This window comes from Ictidomys tridecemlineatus, chromosome 3 (assembly GCF_052094955.1).
Source record: "Ictidomys tridecemlineatus isolate mIctTri1 chromosome 3, mIctTri1.hap1, whole genome shotgun sequence".
NCBI classification, from domain to species: Eukaryota; Metazoa; Chordata; class Mammalia; order Rodentia; family Sciuridae; genus Ictidomys; species Ictidomys tridecemlineatus.
The window spans coordinates 101,068,405-101,090,774 of NC_135479.1; the positions used below are offsets into that span (position 1 = coordinate 101,068,405).

Here is a 22,370-nt window from a genome sequence, read left to right on the forward strand (position 1 = left end):
TTTTGGAATTGAGTTATCAATAAAACTCACAAGATATGGTTACACTTACACAACACCGAATTTATTCATCCTTAAGAAAAAGCACAGAACAGGGGAAACACCACCTTGCAAACCGCAGCATCCCAGGGATGGCCAGAAAGCAGACCTTGCTCGTCATGCCCCCTTGTGGCCGTGCATGGTGTCATGCAGTTGGCTTAGGCTGGCGTGGAAGGCCCAGCATCACTGGAAGGCAAAGGGGTCTGAAGATCTTCAGCATAAATGTCCTGCTAGTTCCAAAGCCTCTGGGAGGTTGAAGGATTTATTCCGGAAATTCAGAAGAACAGAATAAACAATTCCGACTGCCACACACAGTTGGTGAAGGAAGTTTCTGGACTCATTAACTGCACATAGCAAACCATGAAGTGAACTTCAGGGTCTGAGTTGCTAAAAAATTTGATTAAGGCTCAACCATTTAGGCTGTAGGGATGATCCACAGCCCAGGTTTTAACCTTTTCCTGCTATGAGCAAAAAAGCCTAGCATTAGGCAGACTGTATGAAATGAATGGGAAAAAAACTAACAGGTTATTGTCCAGTTAACACATGGACAATACCGAATTTCGGGGGGAGGGGGGATTCTGCAGTCAAGTGGATGTCCCTGTCTACACAAGGGCCACTGGGATTCTTCTGCCTTAAGCTCCCTCCACACACCACTAACACCCTCACTGGTGCCCAGGAGCGGCCAGCCTGGCTCACTCACCCACACTCAGGGTTTGGGCATCTGCTCCTGGTCCTTTCTCAGAGCTTATCAGGGTCAGTGATATTTCCTGGGAATAATAAGGTGAATGTCTTCACTTTATCAAGATCTAAGATTAGGCTGAAAGATACATGAGAGCCTTTCTTCCAGTTTCAATGTAGGTTTATCCCAAACTCATCCTTCTGTCTGTTAAACTCACAATTTCACACCACAGCCCTCGATCATAACGCTGACTCACCAGCTCCGTGCACTGTTCAGACTTACAGATTTTCTTCTAACCAACTAATATACTTGTTCTGTATCCGATAGCCTAAACGTAAATGAAACGGTGACATTATGAGTGACAGGGCTCCATGGAATCCGTCCTCTATGTGGTCGTGAGTGACCTGAACTCTGACCTTGCGCAGCCGGGTGACATAGATGATCCCATCATCTCTCAGGATGTCGTGCTCACAAGTGAGGATGTAGGTCAAGGGCAAGTTCTGCAGCTGAGAATCATCGGCTATCAGAGGTGACACCCTGCTGTCCATCAGAACTGGATACGAAGGGTCAAGCTTTCCAAGAACTGGCTCCTTGTACACGTGGTTCTTTTTATACTTCTCGGGAAGGAGGACACTCCAGTTAACAAACTTAAACAGATGCCTGGACCCTCGAGGCATGTGCTGGTTTTCCCTCATCGCCTGGGGCAGAGCCTTATCTTTGGTCAAATACAGGCAGCCCAATTTAATTGCCAGGTCCCTGGACAGAATCGGCCCGTGTTTGTTTTCCTGGTGAGACGGCATGAAGATATCAAGTATCTGTAAGCCAGGGTAAATTAAGGCTTGTGCCTTAATTTTATTTTTGAATTCTGGATCATTCTGCAGCTGGAAAAAATAATAATAAAATATTAATGAATCAAAGACTTTCAAACTGCAGGAGCAGGAGGCAAATAAATTCATGAAACAAATTGTAAATTATGGTTAGAAACATTATTCTGATAACATTCACACCCAATTTTGGAGGCATAAAATGTTGCCATTTCCGTTTTATCAGTAAAGAAACCACACACAGAATCACATGCATGTGCACACATGATGACCAACTATAAATGTAATTGTGAGATTCTTAGAGAAGATGACAGGATATCTATGTTTAAAAACCTTTTTTCACTAAATTATGCTAAATGAAAAGAAAGAATAAGTATAATGATAAAATACTAATAACTCACATGTTAATTCAAAAGGAAATATATCAGAGGAAAGGATAGTCCTGTATGCAATCCACCTTCAGGACAAAGATACTGCTGTGTGATGGAAAGAGAGTAAGTTATGCCAATTTGAAGTTTGGGAAAAGATGTGGAACTCAATGTTCATAGCTGCTCTTTCCTGAGGTCTCAGCTGAGAGGTGGCTTCCTCTTCCTTCCTAGCCCGATGGGAGAGGACCTACGATCAACCTCTCAGGAGCAAATGCCCCAGCTGCCCACCAGCTTCCGCAGCTGGGTGGATGGATACCCTCTTTATTCCTTCCACTAGGTATTTAATTCCTTTATTCCTGACACTCTCTGAGCCATCCTCATATCTGTCTACCTTTCAATCTGTGGTCTTTTTCTATCTTCCTATCTATTCATCCTTCCATTTTTAACATTATCTATATGGAAACATGAATATGTTTATTTTATATTATATATTTATTTATATTCCATATTTTAAAATTTATATATTTATTTATTTTTATGGGGGGGAAGTTGATAGGGATTGAATCCAGGACCCCTTAGCAACTGATCCACATACCCGGTCCTAATTTTTTATTTATTTTTTATTTGGAGACAGGGTCTCGCTAAGTTGCTTCGGGCCTCAATAAGTTGTTGAGGCTGACTTTGAACTTGTTATCCTCCTGCCTCAGCCTCCCAAGCTACTGGGATTACAGGCATGTGCCACTGTACCTGGCTTTTCTATATTTATTGGTGTCATATAGCCTATAAATTACATGTTTTTGTGGGATTGTATATATATAATATGTAGAAGACATATTTTATATATACAATGTATATATAGCAATGAGAAAAATGAAAGGACGAATGAATTAATTTGATTATTCATCCTTCTATTCTTCAAATAAGGTAATAGCATTATCATCTTTGTGATCAGAAAAAAGTATTTGGAAAGCAGTATCAGGCATATGACAAGCAGGCTCCTGCAATAACCCTTGGCTATTGAAGAAGCTGGCTTAATCTCCCTATCCAAGAGGAGGAACCAACCAGAAGGCTGGGGATCAAAGCAGCAGGGGTACTAAAGGGCATGGAGCCCGGGAGGCATGGAGAGCCCTGGAAACACAGTGGTCATGCAGTGTCACCTCTTGGGCAACCAATAAGGATCTGAGTGCAAAGGAAGGATCTGCTAGGCAGCAGTGTTATTACATACATAGTCAAAGGAGTCTAGATAGCGCACATCCTAATCCCCCCTGCCCTTAGTGCCAAACTGCAATTGTCTTTGTCTCTTGTTTCTATCTAGTCATTCTAGATAGAAAGGGCTGATGCTGTTTCAGGACAGGTCCTTCTTGTCTAGAAATCAGGCCCCAACTCCAGTCATAGTGCAGACCCTGTGCAGCTCAGAGTTGCTCCCTGCTGAACCAGCTCTGATCAGCCTTTGGCCATGTTGCTCCATGGCCATATGACTTAGGTACCCATCACACTGCCGGTTTCTGAACACTTCAATAAAGACTCGTTGTCCCTGGTGGGGCTGGCTTCAAGGTTGTGCAGCAAGCACCTTTGAGGGCTGGTATTAAGGATTTATGTTACTGAGAGTTTTATAGTGGCTTTGAAATAGGAGGGGAAGGTTTCTAAACACATGAAATGACCTTCCTAGAGAAAGGTGACATACACTCATGGTGCTCTAGAAATAATCTTCAAAAAGTTAAAATCAACCAAAGTGTTACATGCAGAGTTCCCGCACACAGCTTCAGGACCTGGGGATAACTTCCCAAGTGTCTCACCCCTCGACTTGCCCTCCACATGGCTTACTGGTGCCGGGTTCTCCCAGGAATCATCTGCCTTCTTCCAGTGTTGGAAGCTCTTCTGCTGCTGAGGGTTTCCAGATGCAGGCAAGGACAGTTTTAGTCCATGGCCCAAATCTCATGCACCTCAACTACTTGAAGCTAACGAGGCAGAGGGGCTCTGAGATGGGGCAGAGGAGCAGAATTAGTTGCTTTTTCCTCTGGCCACCCTAACAAGAGGCCAAGAGATCATGGTGGCTCGTGGTGACTTTATTGTATTTCATTTTTATTTAAAGACTGTATACTAAAAGGTTTCTGCTATACTAACTTTGTTCCATTAAAAAAGTTTTTGAGGTTGAGATTTGTGTGATGTGCTGAATTGAGTTTACTTTTCAGATATATTACCTAGGGTTGGTTATTATTCAGCTGCACACAGACAGGGCTTAACCTGAGGGCCAGTTCCTCTTCTGTCTCAGTAGTCATGCTTTTGAATGAGCATGACACATGGCCTAACGTTATGTCATGACACCCTACAGGGCTTAACACGCCAATTACCATCATCCCAAATTCCTGGCAAACTTTACAATTTACGTAGGGAGAAAAACAAACTCCCTATCACATCACATGGTAGGTCCTAGACATTATTGGGTGTTCCCCCCTAAAATTAGTGATAAAAATAGACCCTTATGCAGCATTATATTTCATCCTCTTGATGTCTTTAAAGTTTTATCTATCTGAAGATACAATCATGCAAAAAGGACAGAAAGTAGTTTGGGGTGTGTATTTTAACATTTCACAGAGATTGCAACTGAAACGACAGGTTCTCTTGGGTGTGCTCATGGCGCGTGTGCTAGGAACATGCATGACATGGAAGACTTACCAGCTCAGTCACTTTTGTTGCCAACACACCCCCAGAACTGTCTCCTGAAATACAGATTCGGGTGGGATCCACTCCGTATTTTGCAAGAATGTCATCTTGAAGAAAGAACTTGGCCACAAAAATGGCGTCTTCCAGGGAAACTGGGAACCGGTACTGAGGAGCTAGTCTGTAGCTGCAGAGGGGGAACCAAGGTAACAGGACACCCCGTGGTTAGACTCTGTTCTCGGCAGTGTGTCCAGGCATCTCCAGGGGACCCACAGGGCCAGTCAATCTGGGCCCAGTTGTGGACCGTCAATCTCACCACCCAGACCTGGGCTTGCTTCTAACTCCTGCTTAACATAAGGACAGATTTTGGGATGGGGGCTCTGAACTCCTGGTCTCACTGGGAGGGATGGAGATGTTGTCCTGGTCTCCACCCCACACTGTCACATGTGAGCTCTCAGCAGTGAATCTTTCGGGTGTGGGTTTCATGGAGACATGCTCTGGCTTCCGTCACTTTCTCAGTGTAGTTGACAACTCAAAAATTTTTAGAACCACTGATAGGAGCATGTAGAGATTTAGAAAAAAAAAACCCACAGAAACCCTGAAAATAAATGATCTGTCAGCGTTGGGCATTAGAAATTTGTTTAGGACCCATTTCATATCATGAACACTGTGCAAAAACTTGATTCAAAATCAAATATAAAAGAAGTATAGCAAGGGATGGTGCTTGGTCATCTTGAGTTCATTTGTAAGATCAATTATTACAGCACATTTTAACACGTAGGTATCTGCCACACACTGTCTATTACAGGAGCATAGCTCATTGGAATTTATTTTCTATTTCTAACTATAGTAGTAATCTTAATATTTATAAGAATTGGTGAATTATTTGCATGCCATGCCGAACACGTAGTATTGGCCAGATGGCCCTGGAAATTTTGTTATATTATTATCTGTGTCCAAAATACCCTAATTATAGTGTAATCTTAAAAAGTAACATATCAAAAATGTAGCTGCTACACTCAGCGTTCTTCAGGGTAAAGAACAGCAAATACCATCAGTCACTGATAGAATTCTTAAACCAGAATCAACATCTATCACCATTTGAAGTGTTTATTTAAAATGATAAAGTGGTCTTTTAGTTTAAAATTATAGAAGGAAAGGGAGAATGTTCTTCTTGCTGTTGTAAATTAGAAATAGCTCTGAACACACAGGGATCTTCTGGTTGCTACTGGGCAGTAGTGATGAGTGTGCTTCAGCACTGACTCTACTAGAACCTTCCAACCGACCCCCTCAGACCCCCAGGGAGCCAGGAAACCCCACTGTGTCCTTCCCATCAGGCAGGCACCTCTATGTTGCACTATGGTATGGGCAGCAGAGATGGAAAAGTTCCTTCTCCTCAGATCAGGATTTCAGAGGACATCGTGGGTCAGAAAGTGACCGGCATTTGCTGGCCTTTCTGGAACATATCTGGAACTGCGGGAAAGTTGTGGGGTGCTAAGCACCCTCATTTGGCACATGCTAGAGACTCTCAGGGTCCCAGCATTCTCCACCTAAGGCTCCTCCAATATGGAACATCTTTAAACTTCAGGTGTTTTTTTTATCAGCTCAAAAAACTCCCAAATGGGAAACGGGAAACTAAGTTCCCCTCCCAAGTCTCTGACCTGGGGATTAAACCGGGTCATCCCAGAACCTGAGTTTTACATTCCCAGGGGTTTTCACAGCTGTGCTAGCAAAGATGCTCCCCTGGGGTGCCCCTCAGACGTCCCTCAAGGGCACAGTGAAGTGGAACTTGGCCCCCACAAGGAGGCCTGGATATTATATTGTTCATAAAAATCCATGTAAACCCCAAGCCCAGACCAGGCACTCCTGAGGCCTGAGGGGCTGGCCCTGGACAGGACACTGTGCTGTGAGGCCTGTGCTGGGGAGAACAATCGCTCTTACTCTGCTCCGACGACAACAGCACCGAGTTTGTTAGCCGTCCATCTGTTCGTGGAGTCATAAGCCGACAGCTCTGAAAAGGAAGAAATTCAAGTGGGCAACCTGTGAACAAGAGCAATGGGCACCTCCCCAGCTCGGGAAGCGAGGAAACACAGGCCAGGAGCAGGGGGTGGAGGACAGTCCCACGTCTGTTGCCATGTGGAGGGACACTGTCCGGGATCAAAACCCTCCTCATCCTCAACTCCTTAGTCATCCCTGAGCAAGTCCCAGAGGACGCCAGACTGTTCACCATGAAGGAGGAAACTGGACACGGCCCTTGGCTCAGGTGGCCTTTGGTCAGGACCCTTCTTTCAGGTTCTCTGTGATATACTCGTCAAGGGGTGCCATTCACCGAGGACGCCCAGGTCTATCATGCCTGCTGCATTCTGCCCAGTGTCATCAGGACACTGCCAGGAGGGGGTGGATATCTAACTCAAGGGCGTCCATTAACAGAGTCAAGTACACATCAGTAGTAGACACACTGTCGGACCGTCCCAAGGTTGACTCTTGGCTTTCTCAGTACTTGCAGGAGAAGAAGAAAGCGTGTGCCTTGATCTATAGCTGGCACGCTCATGACTGTGGTGTCCCTGAAACTCTGACTGGAATCAGCCAGAACTCTCGGAATAACTTGAAGATAACATTAGATCCAGCACGAAGATTTTCATGGGTTTCGAGGTTCAATCATAGCTCATTTTTTTTTTTTCAGGAACTGCTAGTCAGGATCCTTTTCCTTTTCAATCAAGGGACATTAGTTGACCTAATTCCAGGTACACTTCTCAGGGCAATTAAAGAAAAGTGAGACTTTTCCTTTATCAAATTATCTGACACTTACATGAACACATTCATATTTGATTATCTTGTAGATAAATTTTAAGTCATCTTTCTGGATAGAAGTGATCATTTAATTTTAGTCTAAATCAAGTGACAGGATATACCTGCTATTCTAATTCTTATGACAATTAATTATGGAATGAATCTAATTACTGTGTACTTAAAGGAATGGAAAGATTTAGAAGGTTGGGTAAAATCTGGAGATAAAATCCTACTAGAAATCAGTGTCAAATACTGACTCAGTATGAATTAACTCATTCAAAAGGCACTAACTGGGTGTTCACTGTGTAAAAGGCAAAGATGTGATAACTGCTATCAAATGGGAAAGGAAAATGGATTCATGGTGAGAAAAAGTGGATTCAGAGGCAAAGGCTCCTGAGAACCCAGAGTTCAGGGAAACAAATGCAGTGAGTACGGTCAAAATAAAGTCTAGAGAGGAAGAGGGTAGGAAGTAAGGCACCCCACGGAAATCAGAGTACGGCTGTCCAAGTTCAGGTGATGCACTTAAGATTTCTTTGTCAACAAGTGGTGGATATTATCAAAGTTCAATAATAAGTTACATGGTCAGCTTCCCATATTACAAAGGTTTAATCCTGAAGAAGGTGACAGAGTCAAAGAACGAGGGTGAACCAGCAGAGAAAAAGCAACAGGAAGAAATCTGAATGATGAATTATGTCTTTTGGCTAAGACAGAAAAAGAGAAGAAATCTAGAGAGTAGAGTGGACAGAGCCGATGACTGGACTTGGAGCTGAGGGACAGTGTGTGACCAGGCTCCTAGCTGTGCGTAGACACACATGAGCTAAGGAATCTGGGTTTTGTTGGTGGTGGTTTTCTGGGGGCTTCAGTGTCATTGTTATTTATTGGTTTTCTGAAATTCTTGGAAGGTAACGATGAGATGACCATTTCTGTTACGCTTGAATTCATGTTACATTAACCCAGTTTAAGTGTTTCTCACCCTGGGTTGACCACAAGCTCCTGCTGAGGCTGGCTGATCTATGGCTTCTTAGGTGCCTTGGCCTGGTCAGCAGTTGAATTTACTGATGTCAGGAATAATGTGATAGGTGAAGATGCAGAGCCAAAACTCAGTGTCAGGAGTGGGGGTGGGGCAGGGACAGGAGGACAGTGTAGAGGACCACGTGAAATCAGAGTCAAACCTGAGACGGAGGAATCCTGGGGAGCATGGGCACTACACAGGTCAAAGAAAGAACCCACATGTTTGACAGAGGGAGAAGGAGGTGGACGTAAGGAAAGGAATTCTGTTACAGGGACCAAAGGAGTAGAGAGCCCTACCATGGGGCAGGGGGCAGTGTCCATTTTCCAAGGACAGCATGAAGAATTCATCATAGAGGCATAGACAGACCTGCAGTGTATGCCCAGGAGCCTGAGAACAGGATGAGTGGTAGGCAGTGACCAGGGACCAGGAAGGATGGGGGGAGAGATGGCCAGATGGCGGGGTCCACCAAAGCACACACTGTCAGGTTGGAGAATGAAGAAGTGTTGATAAAATCCAATCCTGAAGTTGGAGAGAACAGGGTCCCAAGCCAAGTAGAAGATCAAAGTTTGCCAAAAGATTAAAAAAAAAAAAAAGCCTTTTCCTAAGTCATCATCAAAAAGATGTGGATTACTGATGGCTATGGTGCTAATAACCTGAGATGGGCAGAGGTGAACTGATGGGCACCGACTTGTGGACTCACACCTGGAGAGCTGATAGGGAAGGACCCGGGAGACCTGGAGAGCGCTGAGGGCTCAGAGGTCCTGGGGGTGAAGAGATAACAGCATGTGAGAGACACTGCCCACCAGCAGTGCCACCCCATGCCATGCCTGTGGACCTGTCGCAGGGCCTGGGCCTGGTGACTGCCCCCAACACTGATGGGAGGACTCAGAAAACCACTTAACCTCTGTGTCTGTTTCCTCACGTCTGAAACTGTGATCATGATACCCGACCCCGGGACGGGCTTACCTTGCGGTCACAGGCCACCCATCTGAGTACAGTAGCTTTCTTGCATATTTTGAAATATCGACAGAAAACGAAGCCAAACTTCTGGATATAATAGTTAGGCTGCAGGTTCTCTGGGGACATGAGTCTTTTTCCTGGTTTCTGTCATCTTCTAGGTACATCGTATAACACCCTTGTACCCTGTGACACACAGTGACCTCCAAACATTCATCAATGGTCTAAACATGTGTGTGTGTGTGTGTGTGTGTGTGTGTATGTGTGTGTGTTGGCAACTCCACAGCATTCCTTGGAATTATTTCCAAATATTAGATGGGTACACAGGTTTTAAGAGAAGAGCTGATTACTCACTTCTACTTCATCTTTTCATTTTGTGGCCAAATCAGATGTTAGATTCTGAGCTTCCACACTATTGGTGCCTGGGAGCCTCTGACCTGAACCCTGTGTCCACTGCTCAGTAGCCACTAGTTGTATCATTTCTGAATTGACCTGATTCTGGATTCACCTGAGTTTTTCTGAGAGTGAATTCAGGTCCTTTGCTAATTTGTAATTTAAGACTCAAGGTGGCTATTTACACTTCCCATTCCAGGCTATCAATGGAAGTATATTTGATGATAAAGTTTATAAAACCCAAATCTCATCTAATGATTTCTATTATTTTATTTGCCACATTGTGTATGAAGAAGTGTGAATGAACCATGACTGATATAGTCCACAATGTCTCTGCAAATTGCATTCACATAGTCACAAAAATAAATGCTGCATAAACAAATGTTCTGTCAATCCTACATATAGACACAATAAAGTTTAATATGAACACACAGTTTACATGAAGCCCAACCCACAGCCATATAAATAAAATGCACTTACTGCAAGTTCCCAAGACAAAGGCACCACCATGGAAAAAAATCACTGCTGGTCTCTGCTTTTCCGACTTCCTTTTTGGCAAGTACAGGCGTACCGGAATGTCTCCAAAGGCTGTGTCGAGGACTGTAACGTTTTCATCTGAAATTGGTTTTGTAACATCCAGTCTCATTATTGTTGAAAAACAGTCTTCGAGTGTCATAAGTCCTATGCTTTCAAACAATGTACCCTATTAAGACAAAATGAAACAAAAATAGAAAGAATTATTCTGGAAGAGACCGCAGACCGGATTCAAGCAGCAGCCCCGACCCCTGCTAAGCCATGCAAATAGAGCTGGCTGCAGAGGTAGACAATAGTTGGGGCTCTAAACTCAAGCTCAGACAGCTGGAGACTTGGGGGCACGTGGAGTTTGGTTACTGGGGCAGAAAATAAGAACAGAATTTTTTGGTCCTGAACCCTGACCAGGGTGGGGCCACGGACAGGGGTAACAAAGAGAGAAAGAGGAAGAGGGAAAGCCCCAGTTACTCGCTTATCCATAGCTACAAAGAGAAGCAAACCAAGTCAAATTGGGAGACAGTGACGGAGATCTCAAGGCTTAGTCCAAATTGTGGACTGAAAGTCATGCTGGGCAGGAGCCATTCTGTAGAGTCCTCAGCCAGCTGGTCTCCCTAGAGGAGACCAAATCACGCAGTTTCCCCCACCTTCAGGCAATGGACACTGGACCCCAGATACAGGGATGAGAAAAAAAATTCCAAGAGCTGCAGCCAGCGTGGAGGCTTCTGTGCCACAGACCAGAGAGAGGCTGCACCCACAGGTCCCACAGTTGCAGCCCACTGGCCAGCCATTAGACACACCACTACAAAGAAGCCCTGGCAGGGGGACAGGTGCTCAGCACTCCCCAGCAGCCAGCGACAGCCCTAAGCCCTGCCCCCTGCACCCCCATACCCCACAGAAACAGCCAGCAGATGCAACACCCTCCAAACATGGGCCTTGAGGGTAACAAGCCTCAGCTGGTGAGCACACCACAGCAACCTGGAGTCAGGCATGGGGGCACACCTGTCATCCCTGCAACTTAGGAGTATAGAGAGTCAGATGCCAGTAACAGCAACTGAGCAAGACTCTGCCTCAAATTTTTTAAAATTAAAAGGGCTCAGGGAGTAGCTCAGTGGCAGATGCTACTGTATTTAATCTCCAGTTCAGAGGTGAGGGAGAGGAAAGACAGAAAGAAAATTATAGCAACCAAGGACGTAGTTCCTGTGCCTGGCATCTCTTGGAGGGGCCACAGCTGTGAGTCCCAGGGTCCAGTCCAATCACCTCTCCCTCAGGTGCATAGCCCACAGAAGGAAGTCCCTGAGGACAACCCCAAAGCAGCCAGCAAAGAACTTCCTGCATCAGTAGCAGGAGTATGGCCCACCAAGGGCTTACAGAGGAGCACTCCACAGACATCACTCACTGATCAGTGTGCGGCCTGCACACTCCAGAGAAGCCACAGCCAAACACCTCTCATGGGCCACTCAGTGCCACATTAACCAGGCCACAGCACCTCTACCTTAGACTGCCACACCCTGCACACCCTGAAGTGCACACGGGGAACCCCTGATGCATCTAACCACCGTGGTACACGGAGCTTTTCACCAGAAGACACACAAGACTGCACCCTCGAACAGGGAGTAACCCAGCTGCTCCGTCACAATTAGGACCTCTGTGACCCTCCAGGAAGCTAGGAGTACCTGGACACATCAAAGATCAAAAGGAGCCTTCTAGAATCACATCAGAGGTGAGCTGCTGTGCTCACTACTTCTACCCAGGAAAACTTAGAGGAAAAGCTAAGGAGCAGTGAGCATCTTCTAAAGGTGCAATTCCTGATGAAATCCAGATTAGAAACTTGTAAGAAATCTTCCCACCTCAGCAAAGAATATCAAATAGCTCTAATGTCAGTTTTTATCTCACAGCTATGACCTTTTGTATTGAATTAATAGATCTTCCTTTATTATTCAGTATTGCAGGCCTTAACCCAATTATTTGTATTCCTTCTGATATTTTAAAAAAATTAACTGGAATCACCCTTCCTCTCTGCTTGCCTATCTCAGGTTACACTTGCTCCTCTTAGCTCTTTTCCCTCTAGCGTTACCTGAATCTGCCTCAAATACACTCCCACTTTTTCCTTGTTTTTATCTTAGATTTCATTACTTCTTTCAATATTTTCTTTTATCTTTCTTTTGCTTCTTTACCCATTGCTTCTCTTCTCCCCTTTCAGCCCCTATTTAGTGTAATAATAATTTTACTCCATTTAATAACTAATTTCTCAACCTGTTGAAGAACATTACTACAATTTTATAGTTGGATTAGAGGAATAATGGAGAACATTTTCAACAAGTTTTTCCACTCTGAGGTTTATCGACACATGGCTTTGTTCTAAAGTGATTGTAGTTAATTGGATGTAGCATCTTGTCACAAAGTGGTGCTGGATACTGGGCACAGGAAGGGCATCCTGTGGGAGTCAATACTTGAATATTCACTCAACCTCTGGCACCTAAGAGAAAGAAGCTCACTAAAGAACAGTCACTTGCATAAAAGTAGAAGAGATCATCATCCCAGCACATTGGCATATTTACAAAAAATAAAAAATAAAAAAGCAAGGGAACAAGCTACCCCAGATATCCATCCCACAACAATTGATCCAATCACAGTGGAGGAAATGTTAGATAAAGAATTTAGAAAGTTCAAACCTAACACATTTAGTGAGATAAAAGAAGATGTAAGGAATGAACTTAGAATACAGGGAATAAAATATCGTTTCAATAAAGAGATAGAAATTCAAGAAAAAAATAGAATTCCTGGAAATGAAAGACTCAAGTAATCAAATTAAAAATTCAATTGAAAGCATTACCAATAGATGAGACCACATTGAAGATAGATTCTCAGGCCTCAAAGACAAAGTATATGATTTTGAAAATAAAGCTGACAATAAATAAAAGATGATAAGATACCATAACAATATTCAAAAAGTCATTGACATAGGAGAAGGCACCAAAATGCAAAGGAAAGGAATGCACAAGCTTTTCCATGAAATAATATCAGAAAAAAAAAATTCCAAGTGAGATGGAAATCCCACTGCAAAAATACAAGATATACAAGTATATAAGATAAAAAATAATCATCTCTAAAACATATTATCATTATAATGTCTAACAAGGAAAAAATTTTTAAAGCTTCAAGAGAAAAACAACAGATCACATTTAGAGGTAAGCCAATTAGACTACCTTTTGATATCTCAACCCAGGCCCTAAAAGCATTGGAATAATATATACCAAGCCCTAAAAGATAACAGCTACCAACCAAGATTGTTATATCCAGAAAAATTATCCTCTAGAATTTAAGATGAGAAAAAAAAAACCTTCCGTGATAAGAAATCATAACCACTAAGCCACTATTATAAAACATACTCAAGAAACAGTGAGATATTTTATTGACAAGACACAAAAAAATAAATATCGGAGCCAGCCTATGGATGAATCCCACTCTACAAGACTAGTCAATCAAAGAACCATTAAGTCTAAAATAATATTATAAATAAATCAAAATGTAAAGAAATAAAAATCATCTCTATAATAACACTGAATATAAATGGTCTAAACTCACCTATCAAGTCAAAGATAGGCAGAATGGATTAAGAAAAAACAAGACCCATTCCTATGCTGTTTACAAAGAAAGTCACCTTATAGGAGGGACATCTACAGGCTAAAGGTGAGAGGACAGAAAAAAATATATACCATGTAAATGGAGACTAAAATTAAGTACGAATCTCTACTTTCACATCTGGCAAAGAATATTTCAGTCCATAATTAATCACAACATACAACCAGGTCCTTTCATACTGGTTAAGGGAATCATTCAACAAGATGTAATGATCGTGAATATTTATGACCCAAATGTTAGGGCATCTATGCATGTAAAGCAAATCCTACTCTATGTAAGTGGAGTAGGATATAGTAATACTGGGAGATTTCACCCACTTCTCTCACGGTAGATCTTCTAGACATAAACTAAGTAAAGATTCTTCAGGAAAGAAAAAAATTACAACAAAATACAATTAATCAAATGGACCTAATAGCCTTCTATAGCATATTTCACTCATCTACAACCAAATTCATTTTCTTTTCAGCTGCACATGCAACTTTCTCTAAAGTGGACCATATTTTAGGACACAATACAAAAAATAGAGATAATTCCTTGCATCATATCAGATCATAATGGAATAAAATTGGAAATCAATAACAATATAAGAAAAGAAAATATTTTAATACATGGAGATTTAATAATATGCTTTTGAATGAGAAATGGGGCATACAAGAAATTAGGAGAAAATTTCAAAAACTCTTAGAAAGAAACAGAACAGAGATACAATATATCAAAATATCTGGGGTAGTAGGAAGGCAACCCTAAGAGGAAAGTTTGTATCATTGTCTGCATTTTTAAAAATCCACAGAATTATCTTAAATAAACAATTTAATACTATGCCTCAATACCCTAGAAAAGCAAAAACAAACTGATTCCAAAATCAGTAGAAGACAGGAAATAATTGAGATCACAGCCTAAATTAATAAAATTGAGAATAAAAAATACAAAGAATCAATGTAACAGAGTTGGTCCTTTGAAAAGATAAATGAGATTGATAAAAACCTTAGTTAAACTAACCAAAAGAGAGAAAATGCAAATCAAAAAAATCAGAGATGAAAAAGGAGTCATAACTGACATTTCTGAAATCTGGAAAAGCATTGGGAACTATTTTGAAATTGTATATTCTAATAAATTGAAAAATCTAGAAGATATTGACAAATTTCTAAACACATATGACCTACCTACATTAAACCATGAGGATATAGGAAACCTCCTAGTTTCCAACATCAAACAATGATATCGAAGCAGCAATTAAAAGACTTATGAGGAAGTCTTTTGAGGAAAAGGAAAGCCCAGGACCAGATGGATTCTAAGTTCAGTTTTACCAGACCTTTATAAAGAACTAATGTGAATCTTCCTGAAATTATTCATAAAATAGAAAGAAAAGAGCCAGGCATGGTGGCACAGGCCTATAATTCCAGTTCTGCCACAGGACCAGTGCTGGCTTCATGAAAGAAGGTTCTGTTCATAAGAAATTGCTAGGGAGTTTTAAATTAAAGAGACAGACTCTTGTTACCTTTAACACCAGCTCCTAGACGGCTTCTCCTAGCTCCTGCTTCCAGCCACCTAATGCGGTGGCAAGGTTTACAGAAGAGCTAGCCAGAGAGGGAGAACATGCCAGGGAGTGAACTTTTATTGGGGAACAAAAAATTCCAGGGAAAATCCCATCCAATGAAGGTTAAGGGGGGCAGCATCCCAAGGTCAAGGGTGACAATTGGGTCTTCAGGACAGTGGCCAGGCACACCTCTGCACAGACAAGCCCTTGGACCAGGGAAAGGGTGGGGGAAGGCTTTAACACAGCTATGTCTAAGCGCCTCTCACCCAGCCAGGGAGGTAATTCAAATCATGTGCGAGGATGGCCTCCCACATCCAGTGGCTCTAGAGGCAGAGGCAGGAGCATCACGAGTTCAAAGCCAGCCTCAGCAATTTAGCGAGGCATCAAGCAACTCAGTGAGACCCTGTTTCTAATTAAATTAAAATAGGGCTGGGGATGTGACTCAGTGGTTGAGTGCCCCTGAGTTCAATCCCCAGTAAACGCCCCCCCCAAAAAAAAATAGAAAAGAAAGGAATACTCCCAAATTCATTCTATGAAGCAGTGTCACCCTTATACAAAAATCAGACAAAGATACATGAAGAAAAGGGAATGACAGATCAACATTTCTGATGAACTAAAATCCTTAATAAACACTAGCAAAATATATTCAAAGACACATTAAGAAGATTTTACATGGTGATCAAGTGGGTTTCATCTGGGGGGAGTAAGGTTGTTTCAATATATGCAAATCACTAAATGTGATTCAGCACAGAAGTAGAGCTGAGGAAAATAATTACAGAATTATTGCAGTAGATGCAGAAGACACCTTTGACAATATCCAGCACCCATTTATGTCAAAACACCAAAGAAATGAGGGAAGGAATGAACTTTTCTCAACATAATAAGAGGATATGTAAGACAAACCCAAGGCCAATATCATATTGAACAGAAAGAAACTGAAAGCATTTTCTCTGAAATCAGGAAAAAGGTGAGCATGTGCACTCTCTACACTCCTAGTCAATATAGTTCCTAAAACTCTCAGCAAGGGAAGAAAATTAGAGGGATATAAGTGGGAAAAAAGGAAGTCAAATTTTCTCAGTGTGCTGATGACAGGATCTAACATCTAGAAGCCACCACAGAAGACTTCTAGTGCTGATAAACAAAATTCTAAAAGTTGACAGGATACAAAATCAACATCAATTAATAAATAGTTTCCCACACTCCAATAATGATTCTGCTGAGAAAAAAAAATAGGAAAACCATCCATTCACAAGACCCTCAGAAAAATAAAATATTTACTTAGAAATAAGTCCCACCAAAGAGGTAAAAGAACTCTGTAATGAAAAGTATGGAACACTGAAGAAAGAAATTGAAGAAGACCTTGGAGGATGGAAAGACCTCCCATGTTCCAGGACACACAGAATTAATATTGTCAATGGATACTTTATCAAAAGTATTCTATAAATTCACTGCAATACCCATCCAAATACCAATGTCAGTCTTCACAGGACTAGAAGAAAAAAATATGACATTCATATGGAAGAGTAGAAGACCCAAGTGGCCAAAGCAATACTGAGAAAGAAGAATGACATTTGTGGGATCAGGATCCCTGATCTGAAATTATACTACAGAGCTATAGCAGCAAAACAGCATGATACTGGTATCAACTAAGATATCAATGGAATAGAATAGAAGATACAGAGACAAACCCACCTAGACACAGTCATCCAATACCCAGTAAAGGAGCCAAAAATAGACATTGAAGGAAAGACAGCCTTTTAAACAAACATTGCTGGAAAAACTGGTTATACATGTGTAGAAGAATGAAAGTAGATCCCCCTCTTTCTCCCTGTACAAGAGTCACCTCACAGTGAATTAATGGTTAAGGAATTAGAACAGAAACTTTGTAACTCCTAGAAGAAAACATAGTGTTAACAAGCCAGAACATTGGCACAGAGACCAACTTCCTTAACAAGACCCCCAAAACTCAAGAAATAAAGCCAAAAATTAATACGTGGAATGACATCAAGTTAAAAGGCTTCTGCACAGCAAAGGAAAGAAGAGCATGAAGAGAGAACCTACAGAATGTGTGTGAGTGTGTGGGGGAATCCTTGCAATCCATTCCTATGACAGGGAAATAATATCCATCATACACAAAGAACTCAGAAAACCTGACACAAAAATCAAATAACCCAATCTTTTAATGAGCAAAAGAATTAAACAGATATTTCTCAAAAGAAGAAATACAAATGGCCCACAAACATATTTTAAAACCTTCAACATTCCTAGCAATCAGGGAAATGCAAATCAAAACTTTACATCTCACTCTAGTCATAAAAGCAATCATTAAGAATACAAATAATATGGGCTGGGGTTGTGACTCAGAGGTAGAGTGCTCGCCTAGCATGCGTGGGACACTGGGTTTGATCCTCAGCACCACACAAAAAATAAAATAAAGATATTGTGTCCACTTATAACTAAAAAAAAAAGAATACAAATGATAAGTGCTGGTGAGGATGTAGGGGTAAAGGTACACACATATACTGTTGGTGGAACCTCAAATTAGTCCAACTACTCCAGAGAGCATAGAAATTCCTCAAATAACTAGGCATGGATCCACCATATGACCCAATTATACCACTCCTTGATATTTATCCAACAGAACAAAATATCAGCATAGTATAGTGATACAGGCACATTGATGTTTATAGCAGCTCAGTTCACCATAGCCAAGTTATGAAACCAGCCCACATACCTGTCAACAGATGAATAAAAAAGGAAAATACAGTGTACATATACAATGGGATTTATCTCCAACATAAAGAAGGGTGAAATCTTGTCATTTGCTGGTAAATGGATGGAAATGGGGACTGTCATGCTGAGTGAAATATGCTAGGCTCAGAAAGTCAAGGATCGAGTGGTTGTTTTTCCTATGTGGAAGCCAGAGCAACATAAGGGGAAAAGGGAAGGGGGTGGGAGGTCAGGGGAGGAGAGGAAGGGAATGGAGAGGAGGGAGGGTGGATGGGAAAAGGGAGGAATTACAGAATGAGATGGAGCAAAAGATGCTATATACATGTACAAATATACCACAGTGAACTCTGCCTTCATGTACATCTATAAATCACCCAATTAAAAACTAATGAATAAATAAAAGAAAGTCCAGTAGAGGAAGGGAAATATTGGAAGGGTGGGAGGGAAAGTGGAGGTCTTGGGGGAACTGAGGTGGAGCAAATCATATCCATGCAAATATGACCATGTGAGTATGAGCCCCACCATTGGTATAATCATAATGCACTGATAAAAACATCGAAAGTAGTTTGAAACAGTGAGCACATTGATTTTTCTGTAGCAGGAAGTGAACATAAAGATGCAAAGAACAGCAGGAGTAACCCTAGTGGCACAGCAGAGGTCCCCCTGCACAGCCTAACACAGAGTTACTGCTGGTTCTAGAGAAAGCGCGGTATGTGGAGGCTGAGAACCAGAGTAATCTCATTCAGATCCATCAGCTTCTGGCCTGGGTTTGTCTTTCACAGCTCCTCTACTGGAGTTGATGCTGAGCACCTCTCAACTAAGAAATTACCAGCTGCCTCTCCACATTATTAAATGGGGTTTGGCAACCCATGCCCTTCTGCTTCATGGCAACCGTGCAATATAATGTATTAGCTTCCTCATTTTGCAGTTGAAGACACTGAGCCACAAAAAAGATTAAGTACATTCTCAAGATCTAACTGCTTTTACTTAACACACACACACACACACACACACTCACCCCACACACACACACACACACACACACACACAAAGCCTAATCAATTTGTGTGCTAAGGAACTAAACAGGCACTTCACAGAAGAAATACAAATGGCCAACAAATGTATGAAAAAATGTTCAACATCTCTAGCAATTGGAGAAATGCAAATAAAAACTACTCTGAGATACCATCTCCTTCTAGTCAGAATGGCAATTATCAAGAATACAAGCAACAATAAATGTTGGCAAGGATGTGGGGGAAAAGGCACCCACATACATTGCTGGTGGGAGTGCAAATTGGTGCAACCACTATGGAAAGCAGTATGGAGATTCCTCAGAAAACTTGAAATGGAACCACCATTTGACCCAGTTATACCACTCCTTGAATTATACCCAAAGGACTTAAAATCAGCCACATCATGTTTTATATAGCAGCTCAATTCACAATAGCTAAGCTATGGAACCAATCTAGGTGCCCTTCAATAGATGAATGAAGAAAAAAATGTAGTCTATATATACAATGAAATATTACTCAGTCATAAAGAAAAATAAAATTCTGAGATTAGCCAGTAAATGGAACTGGACAATCTTTTCCTAAGTAAAATAAGCCAATCCCCCCCAAAAAAACAAAGGCTGAATATTCTCTCTGAGATGCAGATGCTAACACACAATAGGGGAGGGGAGAAGGAAGAATAGAAGTTCATTGTACTAGACAAAGGGGAATGAAGGGAAGGGTGTGGGGATGGGAATAGGAAAGAGGAGAAGGAATCGGACATCACTCTCCTATGTTCATAGATGAATACATGACTAGTGACACTCCACAACAGGCGTGACCACAAGAATGGGGTCCTGCGTTATACTCCATATGTGTATAATTTGTCAAAATAACTCTACTGTCATGTGTGTCTAAAAAGAACAAATACAAATAAAATAAACATCTAGCTGGTTTTAAAGCTCAGGCTGTTTCTCCTGCCTTACACAGTCTATAATTAGAATGGGTTACTTCCAAGTACTAACTTTCTCCATGCTATTATATCAAGAACTGTGATGATAGTTTATCTGACGTGTGTTAATATTTTTATTTCTCCTGGTAATCACTTGAGTTATTGAGTCAGGATGATACCAAATGGCTCGCCCTTGAACATGGGCAAGCTGACTGACCACTACCAGAACCTTGCAAGCACTTCTCTGGCATTTCACCTCCTACGTAGGCACGTGCAAAGAGGAACCAATGCATGAAATGGCTTCTATTTTATGTGTGCCCCACCATTTTATTTTGCATTTGAGAAAGAAAAGGTCATATTCTACCAGTTTTCAGAAGATGCACAAACTGACCAGGAATAAGTATCCGTCACTTCACAGTCTAAAGATGCACAAGCAGCTTCTCTGTAGGGTGACATTGCTCATCTGCCTGTTCTCCTAGTGTCCAGTGAACAGAGTGAGACCCTTGAAATTAATAGGAAAGAGCACATCATGTCCAGGACGGCTCAGGGGCTTTGAACTTTCAGTAGGAGGCACGTCAGGAACAGAGCCTGAGAGCTCTGTGGTCTCTTCCCGCAGCACAGGGGGCATCCCTGTCCTTCTTTGCCACTCTGCTCTCTCCTCTCTGGTCATTTGTTCTCCATCACTGTCCACTCCCTAAGTGTCCTACTCACTATCATTCGCATGCCCCCCCCCCATGACAGCATATCCTGGCAGGGGAGCCTGGTGTTGTAGTGTGTTAGGTTGCAATCCAAATCCTGACACTTTCACACAGGAGGCCTGAAATGTAGCAACGCAGTACTGATGCTAGGTAAGAGCCAGGGCAGATCTCAAAGTGTGGTCTCCCAACCCTTGGGGGTCTCAGACACGTCCAGAAAGCACACAGGATACCATCACTCTTCCGCCTCTTAGGAAAATCTAATTTACTCATGAGCACGGGGGGGTGAGGGGGGTTGTTCTCACAACAGACTAGCTGCTGAAGTAGGCAGGAGAACCCAGCTTCCAGGAAGAGACACGTCAGAGGAATCTGAAAAAATGTCACTGTCATAAAGTCTTTCCTGTTGCACATTTTAATGAAACTATATCATTTGGGTTAAATTATGATGGGTTTACCATTAAGTGAAATTGTTCTAATGAGGTTAATTTCCAATGCAGTTAACACTGATGAATGTAGCCCACATAAATAAGCTCTTTTAGGTCCTCAGTAACGCACAGAATGTACAGACTTTCTGAAACTTGAAAGTTTGGGAACTACTTAGAAAGGGAAAAACATTAAAATAGTAAAAGCACTACATACACATCAAAATGTATATAATTGCTATATACATGTAAGTTTTAAGAGAACATGCTAGAATAGGTTACATCAAAAAGGTTCAATATGGGGCTGGGGTTGTGGCTCAAAGGTACTTGCCTAGCCTATGTGAGGCTCTGGGTTCTAGTCTCAGCACCACATATAAAGAAACAAAAGTAAAGGTCCATTGATAACTAAAAATTATTTTTTAAAAAAGTCAAATATACCAAACTATTTAAGTTTCTCAAATTTTCTATTTGGACAATATCATTTCTATAATTCTTATCACAATATATGGTCATGATCTTTAGATACAGATTCTTAACAAAAATTCTATCTCCCTCTGCTTCCTATGGATTCAAGCAAACATATTAATGATTAATTAAATTGAACATATTAATATTATTTGGTCAATTTATTCTAAAAGAAACCCAGTCTCTCTTTAAATTGCAACCTTAAAGAAAGTTCATATGGACTTAAGATGAGGCATCCCAATTTCCCAGGAAAAGCATTACCGTGAGTGAGATAATTTTCATCATAGCATCTAAGATCCCGACTTTCCAGCGTTCCTCAATGTTTTGGGGGATGGGTGTGTAGATGTAATAAGCAAAGAGAAGACAAGACATTCCGAAGCTCACAGCCTTGCACCCCATGGCACCCACTTCCGTAGAGTGACAATGTCATGTCACCCCATATATACTGGGTAATGAATAATAGGACGAAGGTAGATGGCAAACTCTCTCTCTCAATCCATAGGAACATTGCAGCAACAGGCTGAGCTCTGGTTCCAAGATCAGCAGTGAGTGTGGCAACTGCTTCTGCAGCTGCACTTGACCCTGAACCTGAATTCAGATAAGTCCTCTCATGTGCGCATCCACAGCCAGCCACCCCAAACACCCGCAGCCAGCAGGAGCTCTTCCCTGTCCTGAGACATTAGTTAG

At 41.8% G+C, this 22,370-nt stretch overlaps 1 protein-coding gene across 1 annotated transcript; it reads right to left on the reverse strand.

Moving 5' to 3' along the window:
* Positions 1–61: 61 nt before the first annotated feature.
* LOC144375691 (arylacetamide deacetylase-like 2) lies at positions 62–22,082 on the reverse strand. The gene is made up of 5 exons (XM_078041139.1): positions 21,945–22,082; positions 10,201–10,423; positions 6,510–6,579; positions 4,584–4,755; positions 62–1,596 (listed from the first exon to the last, which is right to left on the reverse strand). The coding sequence occupies exons 1-5, from the start codon at positions 22,080–22,082 to the stop codon at positions 994–996; spliced, it is 1,206 nt and encodes a 401-aa protein (XP_077897265.1). The 3' UTR covers positions 62–993.
* Between the last annotated feature and the right edge of the window lie 288 nt (positions 22,083–22,370).